This window comes from Polyergus mexicanus, unplaced genomic scaffold (assembly GCF_030449975.1).
Source record: "Polyergus mexicanus isolate NDT 795.1 unplaced genomic scaffold, iyPolMexi1.0 SCAF_7, whole genome shotgun sequence".
In the NCBI taxonomy this organism is placed as follows: domain Eukaryota; kingdom Metazoa; phylum Arthropoda; class Insecta; order Hymenoptera; family Formicidae; genus Polyergus; species Polyergus mexicanus.
Genome location: NW_027223327.1, coordinates 4,860,320 through 4,881,039, shown reverse-complemented (window position 1 = coordinate 4,881,039; position 20,720 = coordinate 4,860,320). Strand labels below are relative to the sequence as shown.

Sequence of the window (20,720 nt, the reverse complement as noted above, 5' to 3'; positions counted from 1 at the left end):
AATCAGTTCTTATATTTAAGACCGCCTTAAGTAATATCTTAAGATGCTAATATGGCTCTGTGATTGGTTTAGGACATATTAAGATTGTGCTTAAGATCTTAAATATACCAGAACTAACTATGAATACCGGCCTGCGAGCTGCGTCTGGCGTGTTGCGTCCTATGTAGACGGGCCTTTACCCAAGGTGTACCGCGTGGAGGTTGCACGGTCGGATTTACGCCTCTTGTGTGTGTGCACGTGCGTGCGTGCGTGCATGCGCGTGCGCCATTAATATCCTAACTAGAATAGTTGTAGTTTGTAGAGACATATATATATATATATATATATATATATATATATATATATATATACAGGGTATCTCAAAAGTCTGACCTGACCCTTAAATCTCGGAAACGGTTTTAAATATGGAAAAATGTTTCAGACAAAAGGTATATATATATACCAATATATATACCAATTGTCTCCTTATTCTGTACATAAAAGTATTATGGTAAGATTATCGAAAATTAAATATTTTATGAAATATTTTATTTTTTATATGAAAATATATCAAATTAAGATATAAAATAACTCGAAAAATATTTAATGGAAAAATACTTTCTTATAGTATTTTGAAAAGATCTGAAGAAGGGTTATAAGAAAGAATATACAATATAAAGGGAATAAAATAAAGGGTTTCATTAAAAAAAATAAAGTTGATTGTAAAATAACTTCTGGATCCTAGGTTAAATGAAGCTCACCATCATCTTAAGTATCTATATCTTTGGTTAAATATGGGCTGTATTGCAGAAGTTAGCTATGACTTAGGTCATTGACAATTTACCAAATAGCTTTTAATTATTACTTAAACTTAAGAGTTTTTTAGGTCGTTGAATTCGAATCCAGTGTCAAAATTGTCAAATTCAAAATGGTGGATTTTAATTGGATATCTTATTAACTATAGCCAACACCAAAAATTCTTTTTAAGGGTTGAAAGTCTTAACAACATACTTTATTTTGATTGTAATAAAACTTCTGCAGCACGTTACATATTGTAGCTATAATATAATATATATATATATATATATATATATATATATATATATATATATATATATATACAGGGTGGCCCATTTTAAAAGTTCCATCCTCATAACTTTTCAGCATCAACGTTTGAAGGAAAACGACTCGGATAAAAGTTGTAGGAACCAAAAGGGGCTATCTAATAATGACCTTGGAGGGTTCCATTTAAAAAACGGAAGTTGACCTTCAAATGGCCTTGAAAATGGCCTTTAATGTCAAATCCAAGGTCACTATTAGATAGCTCTCTTTGTTCCTTACAACTTTTATCCTTCAAACGTTGATCCTGAAAAGTTATGAGGATGAAACTTTTAAAATGGGACATCCATGTCCCATATATATATATATATATATATATATATATATATATATATATATATATATATATACATATATTATATACAGGGTGTCCCCAATTTAAATGGCAAACTTTAAGAGCATATAGGGGACCGAAAAACTAAGACAAGAAATCCTTTAGAGGTTTGCTCGTTTTTGCTCCATTTTAGAAAAAATTGCACAAACTCAATGTCTCGTTGTCAGTTGCTCTCTTGAGTCGATTGGCACCGAATAAACGTTCTGCTTCAAGGTTCCTTACATATGTAAACACTTGATGTTATCCTTTACGGTGCCAATCGATTCAAGAGAGCGATTAAGAGACCGAATCATAGATGCAGTGCACGAAATATCACTAGAACAATGTCTAGCTGCAATTAATGAGGTCAGTGCTATATGTAATGCTTGCATTGCTGCAAGAGGGCAACATTTTGAACAATATCTGCATTAAATAGATGATAACATTAATAAAATGTAAATAAATAAATAAAAAAACGAAAACTTGTTTTGTTTCTTTTTTTTGTGATTTTCTCCAAAATGGAGCAAAAACGGGCAAACCTCTAAAGGACTTTCTGTCTTAGCTTTTCGGTCCCCTACACACTCTTGAAGTTTTGCCATTTAAAATGGAGACATATATATATATATATATATTAAAATTATTTTGTAATATATCTTATCTAATTAAAAAATATAAAATCTTAAAAATCACAAAATAAAATTGAAAATTATTTTAACGTATGCACGATATCTAATTGTTAAATGCTTTCTTTACGTTTCAGCTGATATATTCGATAAGGTTGATGAAGAAATCAAACAATATGCTGATTTGCGGGCAAATTGCGTTGGCGGTGGAAGAATCGAGCACGATCCTGATGAAAGAACTATCAAGGTTTATGGGTATTCACAAGTAAGTATCAGAATTCACTGGAATATTTGTCTCTAATTATTTTTATGCGTTATTAATTAATTTAATAGATATGAAAATTATATATATATTTATATATTTACACACACACACACACACACACACACACACACACACACACACACACACACAGATATATACACATACATACTATATATGCATGTGTGCATATATTATGTATTTCTAGATTTTTATTATTCTTAAATTATTTCTAGCGGAATCTTGTGCTGCATCAATAATTGTTTTTTCTTTTTTGTAAATCATTGTTTTACTGAAATTTTTGTTGATTGAAACTTACTTCTTCATTTGTGAAATAAATCCGTGAAATAAGTAAGATTAACGATTTGCTGATGTAAACGTCAGCGTAGACTGTGATACACGTCTGTTTGCAAGCGATATTTTAAATGCAAGCAATGAATATTGCTGAATATAATACATTGCGTCGCATAATACATATGATTAATAGCACAGATATTTTCACTTTATATGGTCGCTTATTTTAAACTTTACGTCCATGCAGTATCGAACTTCAGCAGATCAAAATTTATCCGGAAGTACCCACGCAATTGAATAGAAAGTTAAATGCGTCTTTTCAGCAAGTTGTACGCATAGACCAGAAACACCTCAGCGTTTTTATTTTTAATATCTTTTATTACATTACATAAATGCTAGTAAACAAATATGTAATAAAAAAATATTTAAAACAATAAAAAAATTATCCGAACAGAATATTAATGGCATTTCATTGTTTTTTTAAATTTAAACTAAGGTCGAAGGGCATACATTTTTAAAAAGAACTGTATTTCTAAATAATCAGTGATTTAATATTGAAATATTTATCTTATATTCAGAAAATGCGTCGCAAAAATATTTTCCTACTTCAAATATAATTCGCCGCGAAATGCTTCGCGAAGCGTGTAAGTGCTATAAATCTCGAAGCTCTGATCGATCAGATCGACCTTCAAGATAAAATTGCAATCGCATTTACGCAAACTCGGAAATATTCGTCTATTACTTCCGTAGCGTCGCTGAATTTTATCGAGCTGTATCGCTTCATTTACGATAGTATCTAGTAATATGAATTAATTATTAATGAATCAATTATTATGGGCATACAAAAATATCCATAAGTTTTTATATTATCATACATATTTTTTATATATACACACATACATATAATTCATCTTTATGCTGTACTAGACGCAGCATTATACAGGGTGTAACAGAGCGCCCGTATCAGCAGTTTTCTGAGGAAAAAAACGCATTTTTGTGAAAAATGTTTCACGCAAAAGTTGTAGAGCTCTAAGTGTTGCATTATATAATAATATTAGTATGACCTTGAATAATACCGTCAAGGTCATATAAAAAACACTTTGAATTTTTTAAATGGAATCCCCTATTTTTCATTACATGTTCTTGTAGCTTACCTCGAGAGCTTTCTAAAACACTATGATAAAGTATTTTTTCATTAAGTATATTTTGAGTTATTTTATATTTTAATCTGACATATTTTGATATAAAAATTAAATATCTCGTAAAATATTCAGTTTTCGATAATCTTACCGTAATACTTTTATGTACAGAATAATGAGATAAATCAATTAGTATAAAAAAATAATTGTTTTTAAGAAAATTATTTACAATGTATTTTTTTAAACAATTTTTTTTTTTTTTTTGCACTAATTGATTTGTCTTATTATTCTGTACATAAAAATATTAGGTAAGATTATCAGAAACAGAATATTTTACGAGATATTTAATTTTTATATCAAAATATTTAAGATTAAAATATAAAATAACTCAAAAAATACTTAATGAAAAAATACTTTATTATAAAAGAATATGTTATTGTAATTAAAAATGGATTTTTTTTAATCGATTTTTAATAAATCATTTTTGTTCTCAAACATAATATAAATTATATTACTGTGTGTGTGTTGAGCTTATTAATATAAAAAGTCTGTATAGGTAATTTTTGCAATTAAACCACAGTTTGTGAAAGTAAAAACGATCAAATTATTTTTTAATAAATCAACAATCTGTTTAACAAATACAATTGCAAAGCTATTTCTAAATGTAATGCGAAAGCTATTTCTAAATAAATACGAAATTAAGTATCTATGTCATTTTGAAAGAATGAGAAGAATTTCATATGAATAGCGTTTATAAGAAATAACGAGTACGATACCAGTCAAAAGTATTGCATCACTTCCCAAAAATATAGGAAACACAAAGAAATTATTAAGTTTTTTATTTTATTTTTTTAGCTGTGTTTTGTTCATGTTTATATAAAATTATTAAAGCATAAAATAACAATAATAAAATAAAATTTGATAATTTTTTTATACGTTTCTGTTCATTAAAATAATTTTTCTGTTTCTATGATTGATATAGCAATATTTTTGACCAATAGTGTATTTTATAAAGCAGCGGAAGTATTTCAAATGATTTATTCGAGAGTTTAAACCACGATTTGCTATCTGCTTTGGAAAAGAAATATTTTTATTACGAAAGGCGCGTGTAAAATATTGATAGGTAAATATTCTTAAAACGAGGCATTTAAGGAGAGAAAGGGGGAAGAAGGAAACTTGAGCGCATATTAAAAAAGTGAAGATAAAAGCATGAGGGAATACATATTGTAAGCTTGAAGAAGGGCGCTCTCTTTAAATCCAGTGACATTCGAGAGAAAGCAATTTTATTCTATTTTTATTCTACTAACACTATCTTGAATATTTCATTTTCCGTATCGTTATTCAATAGCCACGAACAATGAATGTGTATTTCGATGTCGATTTATGAGAAAATATCCCGGAAAATAAAACAATTCTCAGTGACATCAAAGTTTAATAAAAATGACAATATTATTATTCTAAAAATAATTGAATGAAAAACATAGAATGTTATTTTATTAATATCTAACAGATATCAAATTATCTTAGAGATATATTTAAAAACTGCAAAATATTCTATAATTAATAATGTAATTTCTATCACACGATTCTAATCTAATATATTAAAACTTTTATTATTAATACACATAATAGTTTTTGATATTTCAACGTAATCTATTATATATATACATAATTAGACATAAATATTGTGATTATTATAAATATAGATTTATATTGAAATATATTTACTTTCATTATTTTTTATCCTCAGAATTTGCTTTTATTCGCTTCTGAAGATTTTTTTACTATACGTGCTTTCTTTGAGATGGTGTACGTTTTATCAAAGTTTTATACAAAAACCTACGTCCCTCTAAGATTTTTATTTCTTTTCTTTTTATTTTTTGTACGCATTGTTACAACCAACTGAACAACTGCGAATGTCAAGTATTTTTCATGTAACTTTATAAAGCTGAAAATGTAATATAAAGTCTATTCTTGTAATAATCACTGGCAGACACACATACAGTTTATTATTCTACAATAGAATAAATATCTTAATTGAATATAATAAAACTGTTTAAATTTTGTTATGTAAAGATCGGATATGACAATATTTTATATTAATTTTGATTAGATATATGTATGTTAATTAATTAATAATTTGATTCACAGGGATTTGGCAAAGCTGATCATCAAGTGTCGGTTGAGTTATTGAAGAAAAAATACCCCGAATACAACATTACATGGTCAGACGAAGGTTACTAACAAGAAGAAAAAAATGCCGCACATGTTTCTCGCTTGAAGACATGTTTTTACTTTAACAAATATATTGTCATATAAAACATTAAAACGCCTCGCTTTATTAAAATGAAATGTGCTCTAATCTTCTACATATTTTATAAAATTATATATTATTATATGTATGAAAATAAATTAATTAAATAATTATTAATGGAATATATCCACGGAAATTATTAATTTATCTCTTGGAATTTTTCACGTGAAACTCTTTGTGATAATATCGTGCTTATTCTACTAATTTTTGTGCTCTACATTTGTACTAAATATATAATATTATTACTAAGTATATAATAGATGGAATAATTTTATATTTTCTTTATTAAAAATTAATATAAATATTTTTTTATCTATCTGAAAGAATATCTTATCAAATTATTCATTTAAAAATGAGTTGTGTCATAAATTTCAAAATTATATTTACATGAATTATTAACATATTATCTACATGAATTTGGGGGGAGGATTAAATGTAAACATATAGAGTATGTAAACTGTTATAAATTAAATGGCAGATAGCAAAAGAAGTAATTATATTATAAAATAGTGTTAATATAATATAATATTGATATATATTACAATAAGACGTCTCGTTCTCTGTCATCAGACATTGGCTGCTTAGGTTTCTGTAATTATGTTTCAAATATGAAACAAAAAACGAAATATAAAGAAAATTTTTGACAGACCATATTCCATATAGATACTATCATTGTTGATACAGATGACATGTTACATATATTTTACATTGTTTAGACGTAGACTATTATCACCGACGAAATATCATTAAAGACCGGTGGTCTTATGGGATTTAGTGTAATTGGAAAAAAAACTTGCTGCGCATTATTTTAGTTCATCCAATTATTGTTATATTATCGAAAATATATAGATCTTTTATATAACTGCTTCAAGAACAACAAAATAAATATTTTATTGTAAATTTACTGTTTTATTATCGACAATGCAAAGATTTACTTACCTACAGTAGTGCGTGGCGAGTTTTTTACATTGTTGTGCCGTAGATTTTAAAATTACGTCTACATGAATTGTTTGCGTGTATTGTCTACATGATGTTTACATGGACTTTTTTCGTAGACTATGTAAATTATGTAAGCCTTATAAATTAGATGTCAGAATGCAAAAAAAAAGAATAATTATATTATAAAATTGTTAATGTATCTGTGTATGTGATTTTAGTAAAGTGAGCCAGAGAAAAACGTAACGCTATTGTATAATAGCCTTTTACGACTTACGTTTTTCTCTGTCTTATTTTACGTCCACGATTATGACAGACGTCTCATTCTCTTTGGCTGCTTAGATTTCTGTTTGTAATTATGTTTCAAGCATGAAACATAACCCAGTCAGCCAGGTCTGTTCTAACAGATATTGCCAAGTGCTTGCTACAAATTATTGTCAGCAAAAAGGCTACAAATTTGGTACAAGAGTTGTTATTACCGATTAAGCTGGCAGATTGCCGGCAAGAATTAAGCAAAACTTGCTAACATAACTACATAGAAAATTGGAGGCAGAAACCGAGCAAAGCTTGCTGACATGACTGACATCAGATTGTCGGCAAAAACTGAACAGGATCTAGAGTGCGCAATCTGATGGCAAATTGGCAGCAAAAACCGAACAAAATCTGCAGCTTATTACAAAGTGTTATAAAATAGTTCAGTCGCTTATCGCTATGCGGCGCGTTATTCATTATCTATACCCGTATTCAAATTCTTGTCATGAGTGTATATAAAGCCTACAAAGTTCAATTTTTGACACAATTCTTATACAGGAAATTCAGATATTGAATTGATTTTTTGCAAATCGAACAGATAATTGTTTGATTTTCACTTATTCAAACAATTTCTGTCCAAAAAGATCTTTAATGTTATAAATTAAGTTATTTGAATTTACCTATATGTTTTAACATATTAATATATGATTTTATATAATGTCTAATTATCTAATGGTCATTTTATGACCAAAACTTATCATCATTTTGTTACTTAGGGTTAAGGCTTTAAATCTATTTAAATATATACTTTTATATGAATGGCCAAAAGCTGCAGAATTTGTTCGGTTTTTGCTGACAATCTGCTATCAGATTGTCTTGCGCAGATCTTGCTCGATTTTTGCCATCAATTTGACGTCAAATCATGTCAAGCTTTGCTCGGTTTTTGCCGTCAATTTGCTGTCAGGTTATGTCAACAAGCTTTGTCACCAAAACACAAACTTAATGCAGACACAGATGGCACTGGATTTGTTACCAAGTTTTGAGCGAATTTGATGCCAATTTGGCAACAATTTGTTATCAAATTGCTTACTGGGAAAAAAAATATAAAGAAAAAATCCTTGACAAACCATATTCCATAGATTACTCATTGTTGACATGGATGACATATATTACATATAGTTTACATTATTTACGCGTAGACATAGCTATCATAGTTTACGGATAAATATCCAAGTCTGGTTTTTTTCCAGTAATATGCTAAATCTCATATGACCATTGGTCTCTAATAATATCTCGTCGGTGTTTTCGATAATAAAAGAATAACCGGATGGAAAGTAAAATAACCGTATATGAATTAAATAATTCGTGTAATCATCTTTGATGCAGTCAAACGGCCGGTAATGTCAACGTTCTTGAATTACCTGCGGGCCCATTTGATGGTCACAAAAATTTAGGGCTGACGGTCTTTGATAATATATCGTCGGTGCTATTATAATTTATTATAAATGTCCAACTTTTCTCTATTTCAGGGTTGTGCATTTATCCGTAAAATAACCCAGACAGCACAAAACATCCTCAGGATCATCCTGAATATGTCCAGGACGATTCAGGACATTTGTAGGATGTTTTAAGATATTATTATAAATATATTTATAAAAATTTAATATGCATACATAATTATTTTTAGTTGTGTCGGCTATTTAATATAATTTAGAAATCTTATGTATTATAATAAGTATTAATGTCCTATAAATGTCCACTGGATAACCCCTGGATGTCTGTAGGATATATCTGCCCTGTCTATTATATTGGATGTCTTTTGGATTTCCAGAGAACATATATATGTGCAATTAATTGTTAACATTAATTTTGTTTAATATTAATAATTGAATTTGATGCGCACATTTTCATATATCCAAAATTATTATTTATTTAATATTTCATGAAAAATGTTACTGTTTGCAACATTCCAAAAACTTTACAAAAAATAGTATTCAACCGCTAGTTCGTTGGTTTATCGCTATGCGACACGCGAACTCGTATTTGAGATTTGGTCATGAGAATTATATAAAGCTTGCAAAGAGCAACTGACATGAAATTACAAATGTAATTATTTTCTATCAGTTCAATTTCTGATGCAATCCCAACATAGGGAATTCAGATATTGGATTGTTTAGAAAATATTACACTACTCAAACCCGGGAGCCAAACATAAAATATTCATGTATAGCACGAAAGCCTCAAATATTAAAGAACGGTGAACTATTTTTAATATTAGATTTTTAATATTGGCAGTAAATAACAAAATATAATTTTAATTTATATTTAAATTTTAAAATTTGCTCCTTGAAACATACGAAAAATATCTTTAACATATCCTATATAAAAATCCTTAGGATGTTCCACAGGATCTCCCTGGATTCTCTAGAGGTTAATATACGGCTATCATTTACTCTTCCTCAGGACATCCAGAGGAGATCTGAGGATTACAATGGGATATCCTGAGGATATCCTACATGTATGTCCTGGATGCCCTTTGGACGTCCTAAGGACATCCTTGTGCTGTCTGGGAATAGTCTGCGTCTACGCGTAAACAATGTATATTATGTGTAACATGTCATCTATATGTCAACAACTGAGTAATCTATGAAATATGGTTTGTCAAAGGCTTTCTTTATATTTCGTTTTTTATGTTTCATGCTTGGAACGTAATTACAAACAGAAATCTAAGCAACCAAAAGCTGATGACAGAGGAGACATCTGTCATAGTCGTGAACTTAAAATAAAGCAGAGAAGAAGATAAGCCGTAAAAGGATATTAGACAATAACGTTACGTTTTTCTCTGCCTTATTTTACTAAAATCACATATACAAATACATTAACTATTTTATAATATAATTATTCTTTTTTTGCATTCTGCCATCTAATTTATAAAGCTTACATAGCTTACATTGTCTATAAAAAAGATCCATGTAAACATTATGTAAACAATACGTAAACATTTCATGTAAACGTAATTTTAAAATCTACGGCACAACCTCTATTTTATATTTTACGCGGGAATTCTCAACTCAGTGTCTACAAGTTTGCATTATCAACTATCGATAAAAATGCACTCGTAAAAAAAATAATTTATATTTTAGCTTTAGTCGATACAAAGATGAAATATGAAATATTTCAATTAATGACATCGACATGAGGTTCATGACTGTTAACGATGCAATCACCGGAAATAAGTTGGCGTTACCAAACGTGTTGGCTAAATCAAATGTAATTTTAATCGAGTATTTAAGTTCTTTTCCCAGTTATTTTAATTCCCGTAAAATTGTCGGTTTTTAATAGTATCTCGTTGATATTATCATCAATATATATTAATAATTTATTGTTATACAGTTGTCGGTATTTCAGTAGATTAGTAGAGTAATAGTCGATAACAATAACGGCCGTATTACTGCTGGCACGATATTGTATCAATCCCTGTTTTTCTGTTATGACACTAGATGGCTTTATCATACAGAGTAAGAAATTTATTGTGTAACTATATATCCTAATTAATATATTTTACACGCGCTTGAGATTTTTAAAGTATAGACACATACACACATACATTATGTGTGTGTGTGTGTGTTTGTGTGAAGGGGGGGGGGGTGTATATATGAACAGATAATTAAAATTTATTTTTGTATTATATTAAAAAAATATTTAATTAAATTTTGAATAAACCTAATAAAACACACACACACACACACACACACACACATATATATTATATATAATCTCTTACCTTATATATAGAGATTTGAACAATTGAAACTAAACGAATCGATGTTCATTTTATAACAAACGCCGTATGCTTTATCAATTTTGACATATCAGGCGCCCGATCAAGGCGTTAAAAAATTTCAAGTTATTTCAGCGTATTTAACAATGTTTTCCCGAATCGCAAAATCAGTTGTGAAACCTCTTACGTCATGCCGGATCCACAGTGATGGAAAAAATTTCAAAGTATTTATAATTTCCATTCAAGCTTATGTATTGAAAGAATTTTATTATGACAATCTTACTCTTTATATATGCTTTCTCTCTCTCTCTCTCTCTCTCTCTCTCTCTCTCTCTCTCTCTCTTTCTACACACGTTTTCTACGTACGCATACACACACATATTTGGATTATTAGATAAATTATGTTTTTGATTTATTTTCTTTTTGATATACCTATATATAATTAAAAATGCTTATGTAGATTGCCAGAAAAATCAGTCAAATTCTATCAAAGCAGTCCAAGAATAGCACAAAATTGAATGCTCTCTCGTTGTACGATGTAGCAGCTGTCATCAATAAACCCCTGCCGAATTGCAATGGAATATACAATTATAATGAGGTACTTAATCAAATACTTGAAACATATCAGTCGCTTCTCATTCACAATATGCTTGAAAAAATTTTGCATAATTTTTAAATTGACACATCTACTATTAATAAAAACCATTGTAATCGAAAAAATTATTTTGTTCCTAAAAATAAAGAAATATTTATTTATTTAAATAGCTATCAGGAAGTTTAATGAAAAAATCCTGTTCGGTTGAAGGCAATCAACCAAATGCAAGAAAGATAAACGATAATATCAATCTAAATATTTCCTATCATCAAGAAGATAATGGAAGGGTAAAGAATACAAATATACCATAATTATATAATTATAGAGTTACTATTTGTTTATAAAAATTTTATTATTATAATTATTATAAATATTATATATTTATCACATTATAAAATTATTTTATTATTCTATTAAAAGAGAGCAATAATATAGAGTTTTACGCAACTTAGTAACATGTAATTGGTAATATTTCATTATGAATAATAAGAGAGAGAAAGAGAGAGAGAGAGGGGGGGGAGGGGAGAGAAAGAGAGAAAAGAGAACTCTTTCTTTATAAAAATTGTCTCTTTCTTGTATCTTTTTTTTTTATATGGAACTATTTTTATATTTTTTGTTTAAAATCAATGTTTTATATATGTATTTAAATATATAATAATACATTAAATATAAAATAATATTAAAATAATAAAAATTAATGTGACCTATATATATATATCTTTTTTTTTACGTAGAATCATATAGAGAAACTTATGGAAGCTCTATATCGTTTACCGATAGCTGAAGAAGTTGCAGCATTAAACAGTCCTTTGATGCCTTCCGAGAAAATAATATCCAAGGTAAGAAATACACTAATGTATTCATAATTTCAAAAATATAAGAATTGAAAAACATATATATATATATATATATATATATATATATATATATATATATATATATTTAATTAAAATGCTAGAATATACTAAAGATAGTTATAATTAGTACTATCAATTTATATATTGTTGGATTCAACATTGTTTTTCTTATATTTTAAGGAATTTTGAAAATATATTATAAAAATAAATATATATTTTTCGTACGCGGGCACAGAATGCTTAAATTGTTATAAAAATTGATTAATATAAAGTTATTCAATTTAAACTAATTTAAATCTAAGATCATCATCGAAAAAAATTAATTAATTAATAAAATTAAAATCATCACTGAATTTATATCATAAATGCTTAGATTAGTAATTTGTTATTTAAATTATAATATTTATGTGTTCTATATATATATAACATACTGTACAAATTTATAATAAAACAAACGAGTTTTAATGATCATTTATTATGATTTAAGAATTTTTGTTAAATATTTTATGAAAACAAATAAAATTTTTTATATATGTTTTTGAATATATAAAAATAGAAATGATTAAACTACAAGAATAAAGAAAAAAGTAAATTCAGCCTTTCTGTATCTTTTAAATATGAGCATACAACGATTATATTTAAATTATTAATTTAATATTATATAGTTATGGGAATGGTCTTTATAAATCTTATCGGACATCCATCTATTTTCAATGTTAGTCTCAATGTTAGTCTCAATTGCGAAAAGTGCGTCCATTTCAATAATTATTATGATACGAATTTGCTGAACCAACTCATTCTACTTACAATTAGATAATAAGGTAGGACGACAAATATCGCAGAATACGTATGTTCGTATTCATATGTTGTATTGTACGGCCAACATGGGACCACCGCTATATTTTCAGATAACACTGTATTTTATTGAAGGAATTATAATTTCATACATGTCAGCAAAAATCTTAAAAGATTCTTTATGATTCATCATTCGAGCAATAATTTCTTAGATACTTGAAATTGAAGATCACAATCACATTATCTTAAATGAAATAAATAACTTAACAAGACAAAAAATGCGTGTCTCTTAAATATTTCAATTTTTAAGAGATAAAAAATTTACCACAAAAAAAAATCCTCAATCCATCAAAACAAGCACAAATTTATTATATTTTTATTATATTTTATTATATTTTATTATATTTATTTTATTATATTTTATTATATTTATTATATATGTTTCCACGAACTTTCAAGCGATTAATGTATTAAAGAAAGCGGATGAAACATCGAAGCAAAATACGAAGTTCGGATATAATAAATATGATTAATAAAAATAATGTCATAATATGATAAATATTTGTATTAAATAAAAGAACATATATATTTTTGAATCTGGAGATTCTCTCCGTATTTGGTCCGTCGAGATTTATTAGAATTTATAAGGACTCTAAAATTTTGAAGAAGTGGCACTTTTTAATCGAATTAATCAATATTGTTTCAAAGAAAAACAAGATATATATAATAAAATTTTTAAATAATCAAAGTATTTTTAAATAATCAAAAATTTTTTAAAAATGCAATGACGTGATAACATCGTCTAATTGTGTTTTTCTTCAATAGATTTTTTTATTTATTTTAACAGATATATATGTTCGATAGCGGCTTTAAAGAAATTGAAAAATTTTTAAATGTTAAAATCTGTTACTGAAAAGAGAAACACACATTATGAATACATGAGGTGGCGATTAAATTTTATAAAAAATTGCAGAAAGTCTGATTAAAGAATGTGTCTTGCGGATGGATATTTTACGAAGGATAATTCTCATCTAAATAAAATTAATAGCAAACATTATTTGAGATTATTTAAAATGTAATTGTAATAAATAACAAAGTTATATTTAAAATTTATGAGCATCACAATCGATATTTTGGATAAGTTTCTTAAGGAAAACAACTAGGAAGAAAAGGCATTAAAAATAATTAAGATTACGATTTCTTCATAGTTGTTAAATTTTTTCATCATTGACAGATAAATTATGAGAATAACGGTTTGCTGTTTCTATCTAAATTGCAATGAGATATAGGCTGTGAAATAAAATTATAACGAATCTACAAATAGAATTAATCGACGCTGAAGATATATTGACTTATGAAGGACCTGGGGGAACTGACCTTGAAATCATCTCTCTTCAGGCGAGCAACGCGTGCAGCAGGATACATCCTTACGCAAGAATCTTGAATGAGATGGGTCATAGCAGTATGAAAACCTGGCAAAGAAATTACTCAACTGCCGTGATTCGCAAGTGGTTACCCGTCTTGATGTATCCCCCATTTCACGAGCACGATGTAAACTTCATTTCGCAAGCGAAAATCTCTAAGATGTATCAATCGATCGAGAAAAAGGAAATCAACAATTCATCCTGGAATGTTTCCATTGCAAAAAAGAATAATCATCAAATGTCGCCGGCATCTTTGTTGAACTATAATAGAGAGTCGGCGAAAGGATTGACGATGAAATTTTCTTCGTCTTCATTAAATTTTATAAATCGTAAAAATAAAAACAACCATGAAATCGTCGCATCCAATAGCAACAGCAAGAGAACGACGAGGGATACGTTAATTATCACTGAAGAAGAAAATTGGATTCGGCAGATATTCTTCAAAATCAAATCTATGTTCACAGACGCACATGCTAAAATTCGATCGTATTCGACAGATATGTTGGATTTATATTGTTCGGAGAATGAAAAGATCCCGGTTTCCGATATAATTTCCAATAACATAATTCATTTTTCATCCAAAGATTGCGGGTCGAAAGCCAGCATTCGGCAGAAGATACAGGCGTTTTGCGCGCAGCGCAAGAAATCTCTTAAAAAAATAGGCAAAGATGATATATATAAGAAAAGAGAGAGATCTTGTACAACATTGAAGGAAAAGTATCAGAAAAGAGAAAATATGTGTGGAAAAAAAGGGAAAGATTGCTCTAAGAGGGAAAAACGAACTTGTGAAGAGCAAAGAGTTGTTTCTTGCAAGAAGGAAAAAAGTTCTCGCGATTGTCATAAAACTCGCAAAGTAAAGTCTCAAGAAGATCCATGTAAACAGAAAAAAAATGATACTTGTGGAACAAAGAAGGATCTTTATAAGGAACAGCATTGCATGAAGCAAATTTCTAATCGGCATGAAAAAGATCTATGTAAGAAAGAGAAGAAAGAAGACATCAAGAAGTCTGATTGTTTGGAAATTAAGAAAACTAGACCATGTGAAAAGGAAGAAAAAAATGATATTTCTAGAAAAATAGAAGATCTTTTCAAGAACGAGCATTACACGGAGCAAGAGCGAATTTTTAATGATGTGCAGGAAAAAGATGTATGTAAGAAAGAGAAGAAAGAAGAGAGCAAGAAACCTGATTGTTTGGAAATTAAGAAAGTTGAACCATGTGACAAGAAGAAAGAGTGCCCGCCTGTAAAAAAGGCTCCAGGATGTTCAGAAGACGAGAAAACTAAAAAAAGCCGTTAAAAATGTTTTTCGAAAATATAAATGAATAATTAAACACTGCAAATTCAAAATACTTTTCAGCAAATGTTAAATACTTTATTAAAGTCTCTATTCATTCAAAATAAAGTATTTGGGGAAAAAATTGAGTTTATCGAATTTATACAATCTTAATAAATGTATATTGTTTTATGATAATCATAAAGAAAACACTAATATTAAATCTGTAAAATATCATGGCATTCTCTTGTAAATTTTATGAATAATATAAAATGTATTTGCAGAACTGTGCATGTTTTTTTATTATATTATTTTAAATATGAAATAGTTCTATTGACCAAGCGTTTGTATTATGTTATATCCGTTTTCCTCGTTACAGTTACAAACGAAACAAGAAAGTTTGGCTGGCAAGATTCGAGAATCTGGAACAATTAAAGTAAGTTTCTAGGGCATTTATTATTTCATTTTTTTAACGTGATTTGATTCTCTTCCTTTCTCACACATTATATATCATTCCATGACCAAATTATTAAAAAGAAATATAGGAAGAAGATATTAACATAAATTATAGAATAGAAAAAATATTAACATAAATGTCAATATAAAGAGAGAATGATATATTTAATACATTTTAATTTATACAGGGTGGATCATTTTAATCAATCCACGCGAATATCTCGAAAATTGAGCCCGATAGACAACAATGTTTCCGACAAAAGTTGCATGGTTTCGAGGGGGCTACATGATAATAATATGGACTCGACCACTTCAAGGTGAGATTAATGTGATCGATGTTTTCTTAAATGGAACCCCCCCATTTCTCATTGCATATTCTTGTAGCTTTCGAGAGCTTTTCAAAACACTATAATAAAGTATTTTTCCATTAAATATTTTTTTAATTATTTTATATCTTAATCTGACATATTTTGATATAAAAATATTTTGTAAAATATTTCGTTTTCGATAATCTTACCGTAATTCTTTTATGTACAGAATAATGAGACAAATCAATTAGTGTAAAAAAAAAAAAATAATAATAATTGTTTAAAACAATACATTGTAAATAACTACATACTTTTTCCTAAAAACAATTATCTTTTTTATATTAATTGATTTGTCACATTATTCTGTACATAAAAGTATTACGGTAAGATTATCGAAAAGTAAATATTTTACGAGATATTCTACTTTTTATATCAAGATATGTCAGATTAAAATATAAAATAACTCAAAAAGTACTTAATGAGAAACTACTTTATTATAGTATTTTGAAAAACTCTCGAGATAAGCTACAAAAATATGCAATAAAAAATGGGGGTTCCATTTAACAAAACGTCGATCTCATATTGATCTCATTTTGAAAAGGTCACTCAAGATCAAGTCCATATTTTTATCATGTGGCTCCCTCGAAACCATGCAATTTTTGTCTGAAACATTGTTGTCTATCGGGCTCAGTTTTCGAGATAGTCACGTGGATTGATTAAAATGGTCCACCTTGTATTTATTCTTTATTTTTCATAAAATTGCATGATTAAATTTAAGAAATTATATGATAATAGAATATAAAAAAAGATAAAATTAGAAAATCTCAGAAATGCTTTGAAAAATTGATCGCTGTGGCTCCACCTCCCTTCTGCCTCTTTTTTTCATCCAAACCGACTACTTCAAATCGCTAAAAATTTTATAAGTATACATATACCAAACATAAATAACGAGTAAACATAAATTTCACACGTTATTGTCTCTCCATAGAAAAGAGAGACATCAAATTTATTGAAATCTGCGACGGGAAATTGATAAAATTTAATGAGACTCGAGACGATAAAGATTCTTTGTCGAGTTTCTTTTCACACGAACAGTTTATGGGAATCAATTTCATCAAAGATTTTTAGCAAGATCCCGACAATTGATGATAAAAATTATTTTAATTTTTCTTCTCTCCACATAAGCTTGCTACCAATTTTCATCGCTGTGACGATCATCATTTTGAGGAATCAAAGTTATCGTATAGTGATAGATCGAGCAATGATGATTACTTTCCGCAAGGTGAAGAATATGAAGACGAAATCGGTACAGATGATCAGCAATTGGCAGAAAAAAGAACTTTTAGCAAGAAATCATCGCATTCTAATAATAAATATAACAATTTTGACTCAACAATATTAATATTCGAAAACAACAAAAACGTCAACCGGGGACCATTGACAAGATTTGTCACACGCATGTACATTTTTTAAGTATTAAATCGGCAGGGACTGAAAAAAGCAATATTGATGATAAAGAGTAATAAAAATATTATCTAAAAATTTCCAAACTTTAATTGAGAAAGGAACATAATTCGAGAATCGAGTCTTTCACCGTTCCAAACACGATATAATAAAGCCTAGAGATGAGAAGAAGCAAATGAAAATTATCAAGGAAAATTACAATACTGAATCAACGAATTTATCTGGTTTTATAAATCAGAAGATACCTATGTACATTACTATTAAACTGGATTCTAGCTTCGTCTAATATTATTTATGAGCATTATCTTTATTGAATCATTCCTGTCATTATTTTTACGTTTTTATACAAGGATATACAAGCGCTTTTGTTTTAAACGCTAAATTCTTTAAAGGAGGGAGGTGGGCCAAAATTGGTCGAAACTAGCGAGGGAGTAATAAGAAAGCACACAACAATCCTCTACTTTAATACGTAAAACCTAATAGGCAGTCACTGGCAAGGAACTGCGGTTGGGTGAATCAGACTGTGGCGAGGATTTACCTAGTCCACTAAAAAGGAATCCATGCGATCCACCCAAGGGCCCCTGTCAACCTAGTGAGCCACCGGGCTATCCTTCGAAACCGAAACCCAAAAGAAAGCCATTTTGTGTAAAATGCCCATCCAAGAAACCGTGCAAAGATGACAAATGCTGAATCGCGTCAATAAGAGACAGAGGGTACGTGGAGGCATTAGCGGCTACCGTAAATGTTATTTACTGGAAACTGAGAATTTTACTATTATTATTCCTAGAAAAATAATATAAATATATATCTCTTATTCTTTATTTCTTTTTCTGAACTCTGTAGACTGTTAAGAAGCTAAAATTGAAACAAGTAGAAGTATTCTTAAAACGCCTATTGAGATCTTCTATTGGAGTGCTGGAGAAATATTTTAGTTTGAAAACTGGATGCAATTTGAAGCTGCAGCCTGTTTTGGGAATAGAAGAATTAAGCTCTAATCGATGGAACAGTAAATTCTCGATGAAGATACCTAATTCAAGATTGGTTTGTATAAGAGGTTTTAGTTCTTGCATGAACAGGCCCAAAAATATCCTTATAGTGCATAAAACACTAGATCGGATTTGCGAGGAATCAAAAAGACATTTTTCAAAGTATTTAATCATGACAGAATGTGAGCAGTTCTTTTTAAAGAAATCATCAGCATCAAGACCACTTCGTTATTCAAAGGTAGCATCCTTATTATCTTTCAAATCGTGTCCGCCAACAACATATATTTCACCGTCCGTATCTTGTCATTATGAAACAATCAATTCAAAATGTCGGAACATGTTGAATTCTCCGTGTTCTCCACTCTATCCCGTTGTACATTCGAAACCCATCAAGAAATCGCAATCTCTCAAAATTTACAACAAGTGTCTATTATCGCTAAAAAACTTGAAGTCACCATCGCCTTCGTCATTCAAATATTCAGAGTTTAACTCTTTGGAATTACGAAAAAACAAAAAGACATTAACTCATCGCGGTCCTTCTTCTCTGATTTCTTTGCATAGGGTTCATAGACGAGGATTTCATATCATTTCATTTTGTCTTGCCGATTCAAATTCTGACAAATCTTTCGGTTGCAAGAAAATAGATGAAATTTGTCAATCAACCAAAGTGAAGAAAACCGATCAGAGCGCCCAAACTAGCAATGAAAAGAGTGACAGTTGCTATGAAAAGAAAGTCAAGTGCGACAAACGCCAACAAACGTCAAAGAAAAATAAAGCAGAAGCTAAACCAAAACCGGAGACAGAGCAAAAGATTGTAGATCTTGTATGTAAAAAAGAATGTCTTGCGAGAGGCAAATGCGAATGGCCTCATACCGTCCCACCACCAAAGATGGAGTATGTCAAGGTGACGTGTCCGCCACCGAAGTTTATAAGACCTAACCCCTGTCCATCAACATCGGAACACTTCAAGAAGGATGATGCACCTCCTCCAGAGACTAAGAAGGCCAACTTCCAGAAGAAACAAGTTTGCTCTCCACCACCATTGCCAAAACCGCCGTATGAACCCATAATTCTTTGTTCTTGTCCACCGCCACGTAAAGTGCATCCTGGCGCGTGTCCATGTTATGAGATGAAAGTAGTTCTTAAACCAACCCTAATGCAACCATGTCCATTGAAGAAGCAATATCCGTGTCCAGAGGACATACATTATTGTCTTCTGGAGAAGAAATCTTGCAATTTATTTAAGGACAGTGACTGCGAACTAAAGAAAAAGAAAAAGATACCGAAAACGCCGGCATTATAATATTGAGCAAATAACATGTAAACACAAGTAACACAATATTAGTCATTATTCTCTCTCTTTCTCTCTCATACACTTTTTTCTTTATTTCCCCCTTTTCTCTTTCTTTCCCCTCTTTAATGCATAAAACGTTTACAAAATTAAATAAACAAAAAAAAACAATTTACATTAGCCAAATTTTTAGACATTAAATAATTTTTTCAATCAAAGCTAAACATTGGCTCCAATCAAAAATGAAAAATTTGATATA

At 29.1% G+C, this 20,720-nt stretch overlaps 1 protein-coding gene across 1 annotated transcript in view; it reads left to right on the top strand.

The window, feature by feature from the left end:
- Nucleotides 1-6,168, top strand: part of LOC138934804 (14 kDa phosphohistidine phosphatase) — a 100,348-nt gene extending 94,180 nt beyond the window's left edge. The window contains exons 3-4 of the mRNA XM_070298893.1: nucleotides 2,172-2,299; nucleotides 5,881-6,168. Coding sequence (XP_070154994.1) covers nucleotides 2,172-2,299; nucleotides 5,881-5,973 — 221 coding nt within the window. The 3' untranslated portion in view covers nucleotides 5,974-6,168. The remainder of the gene's footprint in view (nucleotides 1-2,171; nucleotides 2,300-5,880) is intronic.
- Nucleotides 6,169-20,720: the final 14,552 nt, after the last annotated feature.